The following is a 21,061-nucleotide window of genomic DNA, read 5'->3' as shown; positions in this document are numbered from 1 at the left end:
GTGATCTCCTACCAATTTCAGTGTTTATCATTTAACAATCTTGCGAGAGTTTGTAGCTTCCAATCTTGGCTCACCTTCTTTCAACAGATTCCGTCCAAATGAGAACCTCAAAATTACAGTTATGGTTGTAAGTTGATCAACTTTCCTGACAATACTATCGTTGTAAACAGCAATAATTACCTATAGTCGGGCCTCAGCGTGATGTCAAACATACCAACACACGAAACCTGCTGCAGTGAATTCACTACAGAAGTCCCATCTGACCTATCACCAATTCTCCAACCCCTGGGTAGTTCCCTTACTCTCTCCCCTAAACTTGACATCCTCCTCAATCCAACATTCGGTTGTTTCTCATTTTTTACATGCTTGCAAAATTCCATTAGCCCAACCACCCAAGACATGCCAGTGTACCTGGGTACTGCAAACACACTGAAAAAATCTCAACCACTATGGACCAAACAACATGAAGTACTGCCCAAAGGCCTCCTCCTACCTAACAAACAACCCAGTTGGTCCACTAACTTGGTCACTTTGCCACTGGGGGCTGATGCTACTACATTGTACACCAACATCCTCAATGTCAAGGTTTTGCTGCAGTTGAACATTGTGTGTCCCAATGCCCAAATGACTTCAAGTCCACTGCTTCGCCCAGTGATGAAAGTTATCTATAAATCAACAGCCCTGTCAAGATGAATGGAGAAATCCTTTGAAAACTTGTTCATGGGCAATCTAGAGGACTCCTTTCTTGCATCCAAAATCCAAAATCCCTCCACCTCGCATAGACTCATACAGCTGGACTCAACGAGTAACTTCTCCATTCATTTAATCAGGTTGTCTTTGACTGCCGCCCCCCCCCCCCCCACGCACACACGCACACACACACACACACACACACACACACACACACACACACAGAGACAGAGACAGAGAGAGAGAAGGCAACTATTTATTCATAACCGATACAAAAGAGTTAGATGTTTGCACCTGTTACTGTCCTTCAAAGTAGTCACCAGTGTTGTGTAGAACATGTTGCCAATGATGTGGAAGGTGTAGTACACCGTTAGCAGAGTCTGTTCTGTTGATGGTGCGAATAGGGCAGTTTACTGCCTGTCAAATCTTTGGAACAGTTTTGAAGCGAATGTAATGAAGAGGTTCCTTCATCTTCAGACTCAAATCGAAGTCACAAGGACTTAATCCAGGGAATATGGTGGATGGTACAGTAATTCCCAGTCCCATCGACCAAACAGACCAGCCACAGCTTGCGCTGTATGCGCCCGCGCATTGTCGTGCAAAATGATGGGTGGCTTGGGCAGAAAGTGTCGCTGCCTCTTTCGCAAAGCTGGTCGCTGGTGATGCTCCAAAAACGAACAGTAATACTGTGCATTCACGGTCTGCCATGGAGGAACGTAACGCATTAGGATAACACCATCACAATTGTACACGAAAGTCACCATAACTTTAGAACATTCCACTTGCACCATCAACAGAACAGGCTCTGCTAATGGTATACTACGCCTTCCACATCTCTGGCAACGGGTTCAACGCAACACTGGTGACTACTTGAAGGACAGTAACAGGTGCACACATGTAACCCTTTTGTACCGGTTCTGAATAAATAGTTGCCACTTTTCAAGTTCCAACCCTCGTGAAACACATAGATAAAGACAGTAGTATCCTAATTGATGTTTTTTTTGCTGAAGTTCAAAGCAAGAAAATAACTGTTCACCTAGTAACAAATGGTCTCTCCGATTACATGCACAGTTAGTTAGTATAAGTAATATAGTGTCTTACAACATGAATACTCCTCAGTGGAAATGAGTCAGAATAATTAATGACTCCAGGACAACTTTTTTAAGAACAGTTTACAAGAGATGACCTAAGATGAAATTTATTATGAACCAAATGTGTGTAGGTTCTTTAAATGGCCTACATATATAAATCAATACTCGCGCTATCTCCGTATTGCAAAGATATCGTACGGATGTATGATTATATATATGCTGACAGAAAATTGAAGAGCAAAAACAGCAATTATATTATGTACCTAATTTGTCTTTTTACTGATCTTGCCATCTGTCAGTCTTCTGAGTAGGTGTGAGAAAGAAGCATGTAACTGAGTCTCAATATTTTGTTAAGTAAAAGTTCTAGTATGCGGATGTCTTAAGTTTTCATTCTACTACCATGACCTCAGCAATTTGGTACCATAGGAACTTACCACCATTCTACTGCCAAGTGACATCCTAAATTCCTTCCCCCACTGCAAAGAGAACTTGCATAAATGGGCACATTTGGAGACAAAGTTACTTACAAAGAGAGAATAAGTGCTGCAGCCACATCAGCATTGTTGTACGTCATTAGAGAGAAAAGGTAAATTATCAAGCCACACATCAAAACTACAAGATTAACATTTATCGAAAGTTTTAGAACACATCTATGCCTGCGCGAATTTCCAGGCAGACAAGTTTTGGTGCGGCTTATGGATAATTACTGCATATATATATATATATATATATATATATATACATATATATATAAAAAAGCGCTGGCAGGTCGATAGACACACAAACAAACACATATATATATATATATATATATATATATATATATATATATATATATATATATATCCCAAACCAACATAAATGCTAACACAAAAATAATCTATTCCATGATCAATTAATATCATTATTTGCAAATAGCTTTCCACATAATCTAATCATTAAGGGCATTAAACAGCCAAGTAGGAAAAATGTGGATCATTACAGGGATTAAAGTATCTTGTGAAACGATAAGGGAAATGTATGCTGGCAAGAACATGAAGAGCTCGTGCAGTAGCTGCACACTACAAAAACCACTCAAAATTACTAAGGAAGGTTATTAAAAGCTCAAGGAACATGCATATAATGTCTGAAATCAGTAATTCCTACAACAGAATTAAGGCTTTATGGAATGTAGTGAAACGAGACAGGACAACCAGCCACAGAACAGGATGACATCACTATTCAACTGAGTGGAAAGGCTACAAATTATGAGTCACATGTAGCAAACATATATTATTCTTTTCTTAAATGCAGTAGAAAGTATAGGGACAAAAAAGTTCATGGGAAAAATCTTAGCAGTATGTTGAAAAAGCAACTCTTATAAAATTCAATCCTATGAATGTATCACCAACTTCTCCTTCTGAACTTCAGAAAATTATGCATTCTTTCCAAAATAAAAGCTCATCTGGTTTTCACGGTGTTTCCAATAGAGTACTAAAGATTTCTTCCCATATAATAAGCCTAATGTTATTTGAAACATTACTAACTCAGCGCACTTTTCAAGACAGACTGAAGTATGTCACTGTCTAACACCTACTTAAGAAAGTTAAACAATGGAAAATCACGGATGGAATGTAGGACAGTAACTAATGGGGGTTGGTCACTGTCCTCATCCATCCAGCCCCCTTGCTGTTCCCATTCCAGCACTACACAGCCATCATTCCACTATCACACCCAGTATTTTTACTTCTCTCCTTTTCCACTACTCCCCCCCCCCCCCCAAGTTTCCCTTGCCCTCCGTCTAACCTACAGCACCTCACCATCTGCCACCCCCACCATACTATCCCTCCCCCACCCCACCCCAGCATCCTCCTTACCCCACCCAGTTGCCACTTCTATCATGCACTGGTGCTGCTGCTCACAGTGGGGTTTCAGTTGCCTGAGACTACAGTCGTGTGTGAGAGTTGCGTTTGTGTGTGTGTGTGTGTGTGTGTGTGTGTGTGTGTGTGTGTGCGTGCGCGCACGCGTGCATGTCGTCTATTGCTGACGAAGGCCTTAATGACTGAAAGCTTCATTTGTGACAGTCTTTTTGTTGTGCCTATCTGCGACTCAGCACCTTCCCTTTTCATAAGATTGTTACTGAAGAAAGTTGATAAGAGAGGTCAACAAGTACAGAGGTCAACAAGTACAGAGGTCAACAGGTACAGAGGTCAACAGGTACAGAGGTCAACAGGTACAGAGGTCAACAGGTACAGAGGTCAACAGGTACAGAGGTCAACAGGTACAGAGGTCAACAGGTACAGAGGTCAACAGGTACAGAGGTCAACAGGTACAGAGGTCAACAGGTACAGAGGTCAACAGGTACAGAGGTCAACAGGTACAGAGGTCAACAGGTACAGAGGTCAACAGGTACAGAGGTCAACAGGTACAGAGGTCAACAGGTACAGAGGTCAACAGGTACAGAGGTCAACAGGTACAGAGGTCAACAGGTACAGAGGTCAACAGGTACAGAGGTCAACAGGTACAGAGGTCAACAGGTACAGAGGTCAACAGGTACAGAGGTCAACAGGTACAGAGGTCAACAGGTACAGAGGTCAACAGGTACAGAGGTCAACAGGTACAGAGGTCAACAGGTACAGAGGTCAACAGGTACAGAGGTCAACAGGTACAGAGGTCAACAGGTACAGAGGTCAACAGGTACAGAGGTCAACAGGTACAGAGGTCAATAGGTACAGAGGTCAATAGGTACAGAGGTCAATAAGTACAGAGGTCAATAAGTACAGAGGTCAATAAGTACAGAGGTCAATAAGTACAGAGGTCAATAAGTACAGAGGTCAATAAGTACAGAGGTCAATAAGTACAGAGGTCAATAAGTACAGAGGTCAATAAGTACAGAGGTCAATAAGTACAGAGGTTAATAAGTACAGAGGTCAATAAGTGCCTGACATTTTACATAAATTTTTAAGAAGGTGATGTATTCTTGAATAATATTTCATCTTAACAACAGTAATATCCTCGCAAAGTTACAGTTTGGATTGCAGAAGAGTGGCTATGCTGAGAATGCCATTTACACATTCACTCACCAAATTTTAGAAATGTTAGATAATAAAATAGCACCGATTAGTATTTTCTGTGCTCTATCTAAGGCATTTGACTATGTGAATCACAGTATTCTCCTTGATGAATTGAAGTTATATGGGATTGATTGTACATCCATAAAGTGCATACCGTCGTATCCAACCAAAAGAATGCAGAAAACCATATTTAGTAATTCAACCAATAGAATCCATGGATGTAATTCTGACTGGGAAGAAATCACACGTGATGGTTCCCTGAGGCTCAATTTTACACCCACTATTGTTCCTCATATATGTAAATCGTCTCCCGTCTGATACACAACAAGCAGAATTAGTACCTTTTGCAGATGACATTAGTGTTGCAATCATTCCAAGTATACATACAAAGACAGAAGAAATGGTAAACAATGCTCTTAAAAGTATCACTGACTGATTTTCTGCAAATGGTTTCCCCTTCAATTTTAAAAAGACCATACATATCCACTTCTGCATATCTAAGGCTGCTACACCAGTGATAAGTGTCACACATGGTGAGGAAATAGTAAATAGGGTAGAAACTTTAAAATTCTCAGGTTTCCATATTGGTGAGACTTTTAACTGTGAAAAGCACAATTTGGAACTCCTAAAACAACTTAGTTCAGCTACATTTGCACTTAGAATCATCCCATATCAGTAAGCTGATGTATTGTCATTCAGTAGTGTCATACAGAACAATGTTCTGGGGTACCTTGTCTTTAAGGACAGTCTTCATCGCTGAAAAACATGCTGTAAGAATAATATGTGGGCCTCACTTGCAATTAACCTTGTAGACATCTAATGAGGAGTTGGACATTCTGACTACTGCTTCACACTATATTTACTCTCTCATGAAGTTTGCTGTCAATAATCCACTACAGTTCAAAATGAACAATGATGAATGTAATTTGAGCACCACAAGGAAAAATGCCATTCACTACTCCACATTAAGGTTTTCTTTAGCAGAAAAAGTGGAGCACAATGCTATAACAAAACTTTTTGGTCACTTACCCACTGACAAAAAATCTCTGACAGACAGCGTAGTAAAATTTTAAAACTGCAAAAGTTTCTCCTTGACAACTCCTTCTAATCCACAGAATAATTTCTATTATTGTAATGTGTAAAAGGTAGTGGGTAGGAATTACTAACTCACATCTCAGTGTGTGCATAACACACCTTACAAATGTCAGCATGTAGCCATACTGATAAATTAATTTGCGATCTGAATCTAAAAGAACTTATTCCACATCAATATGATTTATTGTGCAAAATGATCCATGGAATATGTGTAATAACTTCAAGTTGAACAAATATATTTCAAGGAAGATGCAATACATGAAACTCACAGATCAAGTAAACAGAGTAAGATGTGTGTACAATTTAACAGTCAAATCATAACTGAGTCCAAGTCTAGCAGCCGCTGGCTGGCTGGCTGCTTAGGTGGCGCTGCTGCTGCATGGCTGGCAGACAGCGCCGCACGTAGAAGACGCGTGTAACTGCGCGGCGGCACTTTGAAAGATCGGCGAGTCACAACACATTTCCCCCCTTTGAAGTTTTTGCACAGGTCTTGATGGAAGTGGCCTGTAGATTGCTAACGTCCATAGGTGTTGGTTGACTGGCCGTAAAGTCTCGAGGAGGAGGCTTCCTGTACGGACGAAAGTGTCCTCGATGATAACGGGTCGAGATGACAGGAGATGTGGGGGTCGAATCTGCTGGGGGCCTGTGCACCAATCTGCCCATTGCGGCAAGTCCAGTTGTTATAACAGGAGACATGGGTGATGTGTCCGCGTCCGTAGGAGAAGGAGGCGAGTAGAGTTACTCCGAGAGATGATGGTCTTCTGGTTCCTGCATGGGCACATCTCCTGGTGGCGTCAGTTCTTGTGCTGGCACCAATATGATGGTAAGAGGACTGCGTTGTGAGTAATGAGAGATTCCAGTATCCCGAGCATCAGGTAGAGCCGAAGGTGGTGTAGCAGCATCCGGAACAGGCATTGCCAGCACATGAGGCTGAAGCTGGTCCGAATGACGGACTTCAACACCCGTGTCTGTCTGGATTTCATACAGGCATTGGCCACAGTGTCGTAAGATGCGGCCCGGACTCCATTTTGGCTGCCTGCCATTTCCCCGTACCCATACAAGGTCGTCGGCGGTGAACCGGCCAAGCGAAGGCACCCACAGCCGTCAGGTGGAAGGCCACAGAAGATGATGTAGCGTGCGGGGCTGTCAGCCATGTAAGAGCTCAGCCGGGCTGTGGTCGCCCATGGGGGTGAAACGGTAAGAAGCCAGAAACTGGAGAAGCGCAACAACAACAGCAGAAGAAGTCAGGAGTTTCCTCATCTGAGCCTTAAATGTGCAGACAAGTCGTTCAGCCTCACCGTTTGACTGTGGATGGAACAGAGGGGCCGTGACATGCATGACGCCGTGACGGGCACAAAAATCCGCAAAATCGGAAGAGGTAAATTGCGGACCATTATCAGTAACAAGAGTAGAGGGAAGACCTTCCAAAGAGAAAATGCGAGCTAGAGTATTGGTGGTTGCTGCGGTGGTAGGCGACATGCAACGGACAATGAAAGGAAAGTTAGAGTAGGCGCCAATAACGAGAAACCAATAAGTACCTAAAAAAGGTCCCACAAAGTCAGCATGAATATGCTCCCAGGGCTTCACAGGCAAAGGCCAAGGTGACAAAGATGACTTCAGGGCGGCAGCCTGTGACGCACAAGGGCCGCAGGCAGCGACCATGTGTGCGAGAGACACCCCAGTGCCCTTGGTGAAGGAGGCGCAAGACCAAAGCACACAAAGATGCAGGTACCACAACACATGGCGAAGTATTTTCGGTGGAAAGGAGGATAACACCATCCCTAGCCATGAGGCGGTAACGCAAAGCGTAGTAGTTCCACAACGGATCAGAAGTCTTAGCGGACGGACTATCTGGCCAAACCTTCTGAATACAGCATAAAACCCGGGAGAGGGTAGGGTCAGAACCCGTAGCAGCTGCCAGCCGGTCCCCGGTGATGGGGAGCCCATCCACAACCCGCTGCTCGGCAACATCCAGGTGGAAACACAAAAGTTCGTCCCTATCGAATCCCAGATCAGGACCCCTGGGAAGGTGAGACAGTGCATCAGCATTCGCATGTTGAGCCGTCGGCCGGAAATGAATCTCATAATTGAAATGACACAAGTAAAGAGCCCAACACTGGAGGCGGTGTGCAGCGTTGTCGGGAAGTGAAATTGATGGATGAAACAAGGAAACAAGTGGTTTGTGATTCGTTACAAAATGAAATTTGGATCCATAGAGAAAAACACCAAACTTATGAAGAGCATAAATAATGGCCAAAGCTTCTTTTTCAATTTGAGAATACTTTTGTTGGGCATCCACGAGCGTTTTGGAGGCATAAGCAATGGGTTGTTCAGAACCGTCAGAAAAACGGTGCGCAAGGACTACACCGACCCCGTATTGAGAGGCGTCTGTGGCAAGAACAAGATGTTGGCCAGGTCGATAAGTAGCCAGGCACGGGGCCTGTTTCAGCATAGTCTTCAATGTCTGGAAAGCTGCATTGCATGACGCGGACCAGTGAAAAGGCACGTTTTTATGCAACAGGCACAGCAACGGCTAAGCCACCGAAGTAGCAGACGGTAAAAACTTGTGATAGTATGCTCTTTTCCCCAAGAAGGCCTGCAGTTCCTTAACAGATGTAGTGCGAGGATGGGCGTCGATCGCAGCGACAGTTTGCTGAAGCCCGAGAGAGTTGAAACCACAAGTACGCGATAGATGTCTGAAAAAATTTTGATTTCTGAAGATTACACTTAAGACCGGCAGTCTGTAAGACATGAAAAAGTGTGCAGAGATTTTGAAGATGTTCGTCAGTGGTGGAGCCAGTGATAACAATGTTGTTTTGGTAATTTCTACACCCAGGGACAGTGAGCAATAATAGTTCCAAGAATCGCTAAAAGAGAGCGGGGCGCTGGCAACCCCAAATTGCAATCGTTGGTATTGATAGAGGCCGAAATGTGTGTTAAGGATCAGAAGCTGCTGGGAAGCAGTGTCGAGAGGAAGTTGATGATAAGCTTCTGACAGGTCAAGTATAGAAAAATACTGGCCTCCAGCAAGTTTAGTAAACAATTCTTCAGGTCGAGGCATAAGGTAAGCGTTGATAAGGAATTGAGGATTTACAGTGGCTTTGAAATCGCCACAGAGACGAATATCACCATTTGGCTTAGCAATGACAACGACAGGAGAGGACCACTCACTGGAAGTGACAGGAAGCAAGACCCCTGAAGCAGTGAGACGATCCAGCTCCTGTTTGACCTGATCACGAAGGGCCACAGGAATGGGCCAAGCCCAAAACAACTCAGGCCGAGCAGTGGGTTTGAGCGTGATATCAGCTTCAAAGTCGTTTGCATGGCCTAACCCAGGAGAAAAAAGGGATGAAAATGTCGTCGACAAGGAATCCAATTGAGCATAAGGAATAGCATCAGAGACGATATTGACAGAGTCATCTATGGAGAACCCAAAAATGAGAAAGGCATCGAAACCAAAAAGATTCTCCGCGTTACTATGGTCGACCACAAATATGGGAACAGTGCAAATGACAGATTTGTAAGATACCTCCGCATCAAATTGTCCCAAGAGAGAAATCTTCTGTTTATTGTAAGTCCGTAATTGCCTAGTGACAGGTGATATGATCGGAGAACCCAACTGAAGATACGTCTAAGAATTGATGATAGTGCCACCAGAACCAGTATCCACCTGCATGCGAACATCTCGACCAAGTATTTGGACAGTGAGGAATAACTTCCCTGAAAGGGAAGAAATACAATTGACAGACAACACAGAATCAGAATCAGCGTCATGTTCATGAACATCGTGTATGCGGTCTGATTTGCAAACGGATGACACATGACCCTTTTCTTTGCATTTGTGACACACGGTCCACCGTTGTGGACAATCTTCTCGTGAATGTTTCATAAAACACCGCGGACATGAAGGAAGTTGCTGTGGGTTTTGCTGTAATTTCTTAGAGGTTTGTTTACAGTTAGGCCGAGGCAGCGTTTGGGAGTGTAATGCGGCCACATCGGCCAACGGGGACATGCCACACGCTTCGTCAACATTGCACAGAGGTTGTATTCCCCCGACGTCGCCCCATGCCTCTATTTGTGCTCCAGCGGCGTGAGAAATTTCAAAAGACTGAGCGATCGATAGGACTTCATCTAGAGTCGGATTTGCCAACTGAAGGGCACGTTGCCTAACTTCTTTGTCGAGTGCTGATCGGATAATAGCATCCTGTACCATGGAATCGGCGTAGGATTCTTTGTGAACTTCAGTTACAAATTGACACTTCCTACTGAGGCCGTGAAGTTCAGCAGCCCAAGTGCGATAGGATTGATTCGGTTGTTTCTGACAACGATAAAAGGCAACACGAGACGCTATCACATGTGTTTGCGTTTCAAAATAAACGGACAGAAGTAAGCACATTTCAGCAAAGGACAAAGACGCAGGATCCTTCAAAGGAGCCAATTGCGACAACAACCAATACATTTTAGGTGAAATCCATGAAAGGAACAGAGACTTACATGTTTGTTTCCGCGACATGAAATGCCAAGAAGTGCTCTCGAAGACGTTTTTCGTAATTAGACCAGTCTTCCGCCGTCTCATCGTAAGGAGGAAAAAGGAGGTAGAGACAACAACGAGAGACGCCCCGCATTTGATGCCGCGACGAAATCACTACCTCGTCGCCAATTGTACTAACTTCAAGTTGAACAAATACATTTCAAGGAAGACGCAATACATGAAAGTCACAGATCAAGTAAACAGAGTAAGACGTGTGTACACTTTAACAGTCAAATCATAACTGAGTCCTAGTCTAGCGGCCGCTGGCTGGCTGGTCGCTTAGGTGGCACTGCTGCTGCATGGCTGGCAGACAGTGCCGCATGTAGAGGACGCGCGTAACTGCGCAGCGGCAGTTTGAAAGATCGGCGAGTCGCAACAACGTGAAACCACCAAATTAACTAAGAAACTTTCCAAAATGCAGAAGGCCATGCTGCCTTGTCCACAAAACAATCTTTTGTGACTTACCCATACACTCAACACTCCTTTAACTCTTAGTCACAGCTGTGATTACATCCCAACATGCCCTGAAGCAAGAAACCAAAGTGCTAATCTGCCAATAAGCAAATGAATTGTAGGATGTGAGGTCCGCCAGTTATGCAAAACACCCTTTTTAGTATCCACATAATTTTGTAATCATTCATTACAGATTAAATAAAATGGAAACCCACTAATGATGACACAGTGGTGCTGAAACATGTTTGGATACTTGGGAAAAAACAGTGTTTTGCATAACTGGCGGACCTCACATGCTACAATTTTAACTGTAAACACGGTAAACACAAGGAGCTGTAAATCCAAATGATGAGTAAGCAAATGAATATTGATATTCCTACCTGACAAATTATGTCACCCCTGCTCTTAAATCCCAATCTCTTGGGTCATGTCTATGTGGAAAACCTGCTCATCAGTTCCTAATTCAGCCCAGTCAGTGACATTTACTACCCAATCAGAGACAAATCCATCTGTGGAAACAGTCACCTATCATCAACATCACAACACTAGTACAGCATCCTGCACAGATATGATCATAAACAAACTTCCCAACCAGATGAAAGGCCACTGCAAAACTAAGGCTATGGGCCAGTTCGACAATTAACAACCAACTTTTGTTAAAAATTATTTTTATATGTAAAAATGTGTGCAATAAAATAACATCAACAGTGGATATTGTTCAAAGCCATGCTGCTGTACCAGTGTGTGTGTTTCCCAATGTATTATTCATCCATACTAAAATTTTAGACATTTCAACAGGAAAATTCTTTTTTAAGACAAGTTTATTTCTCAGTGTGGGATATGATAAGTAAGTGGAAGGAACTGCTTACACTGTAGCCTTATTTCATTATAAAGAACACTTCTTTATACAGTAAATATATTCTCATAATTGAGATTCAAACATGGAGAAAAATGTGTTAGATGTGCATGCATTCTATCTGTTTTATTTTTGCATTTGCAGAAAGAAGTAAGAACAAGTAGGAATACATTCCGCCTAAATAATGTGACTGCGAAGAACAGGAATAGCGAATTTCACTCTCTTCATGTAATGATGGAAATTCGAAAAGTGTCTGTTAACCTTCAAATATTAAAGTTGAAATAATTAACATGTTAAAAGTATGCTGTAATCTTCAAGAGAATAGGGCAATTGAATGAACAATCATACCTCAACAACAAAAGCTTCCATGATAATCTTGCACAAAGATTCAAACATGTTACTCTGCCACTGTAGTTTTTCAATTTTTTGTTCTTCAAAACACCCAAAAAGGGTTGGTATGAATGTTATTGCCATCATTCTGAGCTCATGGAAAGGATGCTGTACATAAAATAGAATTTCCTCAGCAATTGGTGTTTCATCCCTCACAATGCTTCCAGGCAGTTTTGTTCCAACCCTCCACAATGACCATGATGCATCGCTGTCAACCTAGGATCAAAATAATTGATTAAAAAGTATCATCATAAAACAAAGCCTAAAATGTTAACATTATGGGAAACTTCCAAACAGTGAAAACGCAAAATGTACTTCACATAGGACTTACTACATTTTATAAATTTATTATCGAAACATACCAACTTGAAAGCAATTAACTCAGTGCTGTAGTGAGAAATTTCTGATCACCTCAGTTACATTTATTTCATTCTTCAGATATGAACAGGTCCCCCACTGAATTTTAATATAAGAGCAACATAGATTTCACCAGGAATACCAACTATAGGTGCCATTTTTGCAGCCAGACAGTTTGTAGAAAATAAATGGAAATTTAGGAAAGATAGCATAGTTGCATTCATAGATATCAAAAAGGATAATGACACAGTCAGAAGTGTAGAGTTATGGCAAAGTCTGAATACTCTGGAACTGTCAAAATGATTGTAACTGAGAATCAGAAACATGTACAACAAATGCCTGAATTGTGTTATAATACAAAAAGATCAGAATGGTTTAGAACAGATGGAGGGCTTTGGCAAGGAAGTGTGCTCTCGCCTGTGTTAATTAATATAGTCATAGACAACATCATAAGGAAAGCTCACCAGGGGTCAAGAGTAGATTATTTGAAACTTGTAAATATGCAAACGAAGTGATGATTTGGGAAGAAAATGAACAGAAATTGGAAGAACTAAATACCTAGCAGAGCTTAACTAATTAACAAACAGTGAACTAATGAGAAACAGCAGGAATAATAAAAAACATTAAGGACAGGCATCTAAGGAATAAATTAACCAAGAAAAGAAACATCAAGGATGAAATTTTGGAGAAATGGTTCAAATGGCTCTGAGCACTATGGGACTTAACTTCTGAGGTCATAAGTCCCCTAGAACTTAGAACTACTTAAACCTAACTAACCTAAGGACATCACACACATCCATGCCCGAGGCAGGATTCGAACTTGCGACCGTAGCGGTCACGCGGTTCCAGACGGTAGCGCCTAGAACCGCTCGGCCACCCCGGCCGGAAAATTTTGGAGAACTGAAAACTGTTCAAAATTTTCTTATTGCATATGAGACAGAATTAGAAATAGGAAAATACCTACCAACCAAAAATCAACATATGAAAGTCACAAAAATGGCTGTGAGCACTATGCGACTTAACTTCTCAGTTCATCAGTCGCCTAGAACTTAGAACTAATTAAACCTAACTAACCTAAGGACATCACACACATCCATGCCCGAGGCAGGATTCGAACCTGCGACCGTAGCGGTCACGCGGTTCCAGACTGAAGCGCCTTTAACCGCACGGCCACACCGGCCGGCTATGAAAGTCACATTATCTCCCATTTTCACCTATGGATCAGAAAGTCACACCTAGACAAAGAAGATCTGAGCAGAATACAAGCATCACAGATGCATTTTCTTCAAGGCTTCCAGGGCAACATAAGAACGGACAGGATAAGGAATGAACACGAAATACCCTTCAGATTAATCCCCTACAAGAAACTATGAAGAGAAATGGTTTAAATGGTTTGGCCATACATGGGAGAAAAAAAGTCTTAAAAGAACAGCCCTGAAATGGACAAAATCTGTACGAAGACAAACTGGAAGACCATGAACAAGATGGAGAGACCAGGTGAAGGATGAAGTGAACTGAAGAGAACTGCAGTAAGAGGAGAGACTGAATGATAAGACTATGGGAGGAAAGAGAAGCTTGGAAGAGGTTCTGTGTGTGACCTGCATAAGAAGAAATGTTCCAGGAAGAAGAAGGAGGAGGAGGAGGAGGAGGAGGAGACAATGCGCATAAAGCTATAGTCTGTAACTACATAGTCAAAAGGCAGTTGGCCTGCTATTACAGTGCAGCCACATCATGACAGGAAGCACCTGGACACTATGTGAAAAAATAAAGAAATCCTGTCAGATAGAATGCAGATCTAAAAACATTTTCACTTCACACCCCTTTTTTTTATATTTGTGTGGATTTCTCTTTTAATTTGTATGACTGACGAAATTCCTAGTATATGTTACCTGAAAATTAAAGTCTCATGGCAAAGATTTATTCCGTATTTGTTAAACAACAAAATACCATTCAGTTACACAATAACAGGCAAAGTCAAACTTATAATGCTTACAATTCAACTAACGTAAGTACTGAAAAGTAGTTATTTCTCACCTATATAACCATAAAACTTTTGTGGCAAATCTGTTCTACTAAACCTTCTCACTGTAATTACCAAGTTAATTCTGTATCCAAACCGAGTTTTCACCAAAGAGTAGCCTTTGTCAGAAAACTAACCAACCATAAAAAAAGTAATGGAATCACACAGATGTGTATGGTGTAGTAGTGTCTACTGCAACTAGAGGTTACATTGGTGGAAATGATGGAAAACTGTGTACAGCACCTTTTTTTCAATTGTGACCTACAATATACGACATAGTTTTAGGCAGTCTCGCAGTATCAAGTGCCCACTTTCATGAAGCACTGTGTGTGCTTTATGAAAGTTGTTGACACATATTTTAATTTCCATAGCCTCTTTGGTGATTTGAGTCCCAGTAGTTTGAAGTGTAGAGTCTGTACAAGAATCTATGTCTGGTCAAACATCTTGTGCTTGATCACAAGGTCGCATTCAGCAAAAGTATATTTTTTTGTGCACTTGATGAGCTGCTATTCTGAAATGCAATCCTGTCTCTGAGTAGAAAGACAGGAATATTACTACAGGAATCAGGCATTTCTAAATGATGATGTAGAGAACTCGTGACAACAGGCCCTGTGGTCACCTTCCTACAATAGCAAAGAAGGTGCACCAATAAGACCCACTCTTTGCCTATGAACTCTCCAACAGACAGACATGCCAAATATTTAATGCAATTAATGGCACCTTTTGTTGGTTGCTGTGAACACAGTTTTATGAACTATATATGTTTGTTGACATTATCATCAAACAAATAAGGACAGAAGCAGACAGAGTTATGCTCATAGCACCAGCTGTGGCAAATTTTTCAGGGGGATCTTGAAGAATGTTTTACCTTTAAATTTGAGATAACATTTTGATTTTGCCTCACTGCAACAAAAAATTGCAGCAATCACTGATCAGATGGCCAACATATATCTCAATGCAAAGTTTACTGCAGAAATGGAAAATGATGGTAAAGCTACCCTTCTTAAGATATTTTAGTTGAATGTAATTTAGATGGTGGGCTTGGCCACTGGTGTATCCTAAACCAATCTACACAGAGTTACATCTAAATGGGTACAGTTTCCATCATCTGCTCACAGAGATGAGCTGAACTGTAACACACTAAGCCGAAACCATAATAAACTATCTAACCTCTGAGAAAATGGCTACCTGCCACATGAAATGAAGTCAGCTCTCTCTGGGAAACATAAGATCATAACCATTCAATCCACAAAATATCAGCATACGATGATTATTCCATTGTGTGGAGCAAAGAGCAACACAGAGTGCAGTTTAATGATCTTAAGTATACATTGGATTAAAACTTTCAGCCATCTAAGGAAATCAAAAAGAAATTGTGCTCTGTGAAGGGTAGTCAAAAATGTAGAGTATCAGACATTTGTATTGTTGCATATGACTTGGCAGTAGTGATTTGTGGTAGTTTAGTCAAACTGTTTTACAGCACTTTACTGTACACCAATGGCAAATAAAATACCGACATCTACAAAAATCAGTTGCCAAACATAGCCTTGTGAACAAACACAAGATGTCGTTTAAGCACCGACAGATTCTGGACCCCACTACACACTATCAGGACGACCCAAGTCGTTAAAAGAGGCTGTGGAAATTAGAATTAATGTGAATGACTCTCGTAGAGCTATAGGCTACACACTCAGTAATGCATCAAAGTGCGCACTTGATAGCAAGGGCTTGTATAGGAGCACTTTTCATATAACAAATCATGGCAGAAAGAGACAGCACTGGGAGGGTACAGAAGCTACATTAAGGAAAGGCAAACCTATGTCTATAGCATTTGTAGACTTACAGAAAGTTTTAGACAATGTTGACTGGAATACTCTCTTTCAAATTCTGAAGGTAGCAGGGGTAAAATACTGGGAGCAGTTACAAGAGTCAAGGAGCTCGAAAGGGAAGCAATGATTGAGAAGAGAGTGAGGCAGGGCTGTAGCCTATCCCCAGAGTTATCCAACCTGTACATTGAACAAGCAGTAAAGGAAACAAAAGAAAAATTTGGAGTAGGAATTAAAATCCACAGACAAGAAATAAAAACCTTGAGTTCTGCTGATGACACTGTAATTCTGTCAGAGACAACAACGGACTTGGAAGAACAGTTGAACGGAATGGACATGGAGTGCAAAGGAGAACCTCGGAATACTAGACTACAAGAGTCGTCAATGAATACTCAAGATTACAATGTCAATAATGTGTTATGTTTGTTTGGTTGTAGTACAGTACCCACTCAAGTTACTAGTATGAAATTGTTCATGTAAAAACAAATCATTGTTAACTGAAGCAAGTTAAAGTTACCTGAAAAAAAAAATGGTATTAAAAGAATACATATTATTCATGATTTTATGAAGCAAACAATATCAAGAACTTATGTGTTTACCACCCAAACCCGTTCAGCCCATGACAGTCAGATGCTTTCCTGCTAAAGACAACTGTAGATACTGCCAAAAGCTGTGATCCATAGAGAGAATTGATGTATGCACTGAGAATTTTTAACACGACTTTTCTGTTACCTACAACACAATGTTATTTCTTGTCAGTTAGATTTACTAAGTATAGTATAAGCTAAGTATAAATTTATCACCGTTTATTTTCATAAAGGATCTACCAGCACACAAATCTGTGGTATCCTGGACTTACATAAAATTGGTATACCAGTAACAGTTCTGTTTGCTAACTATAGCTGGATTTGAACAGAAACAAATCAATACCAACAAACTATTGAATTTTCCATTCTCAGTAACCCCTGCAAAAAGTGAGAAGTTATGTTGCAAACACCATACATGTTTCCAAAGTATTTTGTGTTTATGCATACGTTATATGTGCTACGCAGAAGATGGGACACCACATGTTCACAATGTTCAAAGACACAAGTTCAATTTTTTTTCCCAACTAAAACTTTGTGGCCTGGATACCAATGATTTGTAAATTTTGCCATTTTTTTGGCTTCAAGCACCTGATGGAGCTGTCATGAACTCATTTCTGATACACAACAAAAAAGTTGTGTAAATGAAATGTGAGTTTTCAGATAATGGTATAAATATGGAATAATGTTTCTTGGCGAGTATGCGTATTGCTGCCTTAATTAAATATTCGAGGATGCAAATGATGTTATAAGAAATGAGGAATTCGAACCGGGAACCAAAAACAAAAGTATACAGATTTAGTATCTGGCTTTGTCAATCAAGAGTTCCTACTAGAAAATTCATTATTATTACGTAACTGAAGGTGGGGCGGGGAGAAAGAAAAGAAAAATACTGATATCAGCTGCTTCAGAACTTTACGCAGAATCCGTTGATATTAAGTGAAAATGTGTACTGGACTGGGATTTGAACCCAGGATCTCCTGCTTACTAAGCAGTTGCATCAACCACTGTGCAATCCAGACACAGTGTTTATAGCAACTGCGTGGACTACCTCAGCAAGCCACCCAGCCGACCCCCACTGACACCGGTGTCACCTAATGGCAGTACCATCCATGCAGCTGACATCAGTAGTTCCTTCCCTTTGTCCTTCCTCCTCCTTTGATTACATAATATTTATAAAAGCTGTGGATTCCAGGTGCTGTCTGTTCTTTCAGACGTGTCCAAAATAACAGACACCACGTATTCATAAAATTCATTATTGCTCCATGTAATGCACTAAGTTACATTACTTTTGTAATGGACATTTAAGATGGGCATATTGTGGCATGTCACTGATCTGTACCTGCTGCCAGCCCTACGTGAGTGCCACTAAGCGTGCCAAACGGGGTTACATGTGCTCCTGTCTTACATGAACATTAATACCATGAGGTCACCAGTACTTTGTGATATCAGAATAAGTTCAGTTAACGAATAACATACACCCCATTCCACATCCCTGAAGGAACTATCTCGTGATGGGATTTAAGGAGCACAAAACATTTATGTATGGATGTATGAAAAAGCAACCATAAGAGATGCAGGGCAGCACAATATAACATTTTAAAGAGTATTAAGCACTGAACAGTTCAATATCCTATTTCTATCTCCAACACACAAATGAATGAAAATAATAAATTTTTGAAAATATAATGAAACTGGATAAATAATGGTGGCAGGAGGACACACAATATAAGGTATTTAAATCTGCTAGCTTTTGCAGCCAGTGGCTCCTTCTTCTGGCAGAAGGGTTGAATGAGAGGGGAGAGAGGTGAAGGTAATGGACTGGTGAGGTTTAGAAAATGGGGAGAGTTCGGAGAAGATGACAGAACCTCAGATCAGGGGAGACTTACCAGATGGGATGAGAAGACTGGCTCCGAAAGCTTGTAAATTTAAATACCTTTATATGTGCGTTCTCCTCCTGCCACTTGGTGAGCAGATTGTTTATCTACCCAACTTCAACAACCCAACTACAACACATGAATGAAGTAGCCACTTTGCTAAGTAATCTCATATTTCACTAGTGAAAGATAATTATAAGCAAAACCAAACAAGACTGATACACAAAATACAGCATGTGCTAGGAAATAGTCTTTCTTACCAGACACCAAGATTATAATACTTACTTTATAAGAGGTATTTGGCTATTTCACACTAATTAATACACTAATTAATATAATCCCCCCATGAACCATGGACCTTGCCGTTGATGGGGAGGCTTGCGTGCCTCAGCGATACAGATAGCCGTACCGTAGGTACAACCACAACGGAGGGGTATCTGTTGAGAGGCCAGACAAACATGTGGTTCCTGAAAAGGGGCAGCAGCCTTTTCAGTAGTTGCAAGGGCAACAGTCTGGAAGATTGACTGATCTGACCTTGTAACAATAACCAAAACGGCCTTGCTGTGCTGGTACTGCGAACGGCTGAAAGCAAAGGGAAACTACGGCCGTAATTTTTCCCGAGGGCATGCAACTGTACTGTATGATTAAATGATGATGGCGTCCTCTTGGGTAAAATATTCTGGAGGTAAAATAGTCCCCCATTCGGATCTCCGGGCGGGGACTACTCAAGAGGATGTTGTTATGAGGAGAAAGAAAACCGGCGTTCTACGGATCGGAGTGTGGAATGTCAGATCCCTTAATCGGGTAGGTAAGTTAGAAAATTTAAAAAGGGAAATGGATAGGTTAAAGTTAGATATAGTGGGAATTAGTGAAGTTCGGTGGCAGCAGGAACAAGACTTTTGGTCAGGTGACTACATGGTTATAAACACAAAATCAAAAAGGGGTAATGCAGGAGTAGGTTTAATAATGAATAGGAAAATAGGAATGTGTGTAAGCTACTACAAACAGCATAGTGAACGCATTATTGTGGCCAAGATTGATACGAAGCCCACACCTACTACAGTAGTACAAGTTTATATGCCAATTAGTTCTGTAGATGACGAAGAAATTGAAGAAATGTATGATGAAATAAAAGAAATTATACAGATAGTGAAGGGAGACGAAAATTTAATAGTCATGGGTGACTGGAATTCGGTAGTAGGAAGACGGAGAGAAGGAAACGTAGTAGGTGAATATGGATTGGGGCTAAGAAATGAAAGAGGAAGCCGCCTGGTAGAATTTTGCACAGAGCACAACTTAATCAAAGCTAACACTTGGTTTAAGAATCATTAAAGAAGGTTGTATACATGGAAGAACCCTGGAGATACTAAAAGGTATCAGATAGATTATATAATGGTAAGACAGAGATTTAGGAACCAGGTTTTAAATTGTAAGACATTTCCAGGGGCAGATGTGGACTCTGGCCACAGTCTATTGGTTATGACCTGTAGATTAAAACTGAAGAAACTGCAAAAAGGTGGGAATTTAAGGAGATGGGACCTGGATAAACTGAAAGAACCAGAGGTTGTACAGAGTTTCAGGGAGAGCATAAAGGAACAATTGACTGGAATGGGGGAAAGAAATACAGTAGAAGAAGAATGGGTAGCTTTGAGGGATGAAGTAGTGAAGGCAGCAGAGGATCAAGTAGGTAAAAAGACAAGGGCTAGTAGAAATCCTTGGGTAACAAAAGAAATATTGAATTTAATTGATGAAAGGAGAAAATATAAAAATGCAGTAAATGAAGCAGGCAAAAAGGAATACAAACGTCTCAAAAATGAGATCAACAGGAAGTGCAAAATGGCTAAGAAGGGATGGCTAGAGGACAAATGTTAGGATGTAGAGCAGGGCTTCACAACACACGTGCTCGCGGAGCAAGCTGTGAGCAGCAAGGCGCGAGCACGGAGCAGCGCGAGCACGCTACCCCCACTACCGGACCAGAGCGAAGAGTGGGGAAAGTCACGTGGGGCACACAACAACTGCCGCCAGTCAATGTAAATCCGCGGCCACCTGCAGGGATATCGCTCACGAATTATTACTGCGACAAATGAAACAAATAAAGGAGAATGTACACATGCCACATAATTTTATTAGCTTAGTGTATGCCTCTAAATTCGCATTAATTTGTTAACTGTTACACAATAAAAGGTGTCACTGAAGTGTGGGATTCTCGGTTATCTTGTACTTTTTGCCCTTACAATT

At 41.3% G+C, this 21,061-nt stretch overlaps 1 protein-coding gene across 1 annotated transcript in view; it reads right to left on the bottom strand.

Moving 5' to 3' along the window:
* Positions 1-21,061, bottom strand: part of LOC124777774 (serine-protein kinase ATM-like) — a 470,606-nt gene that overhangs the window by 264,067 nt on the left and 185,478 nt on the right. The window contains exon 20 of the mRNA XM_047253284.1: positions 12,118-12,375. Within this exon, the coding sequence (XP_047109240.1) occupies positions 12,118-12,375 (258 nt within the window). The remainder of the gene's footprint in view (positions 1-12,117; positions 12,376-21,061) is intronic.

The sequence above is a fragment of the Schistocerca piceifrons genome, chromosome 2 (genome assembly GCF_021461385.2).
Source record: "Schistocerca piceifrons isolate TAMUIC-IGC-003096 chromosome 2, iqSchPice1.1, whole genome shotgun sequence".
NCBI classification, from domain to species: domain Eukaryota; kingdom Metazoa; phylum Arthropoda; class Insecta; order Orthoptera; family Acrididae; genus Schistocerca; species Schistocerca piceifrons.
This window is presented reverse-complemented; position numbering and strand designations above follow the sequence as displayed.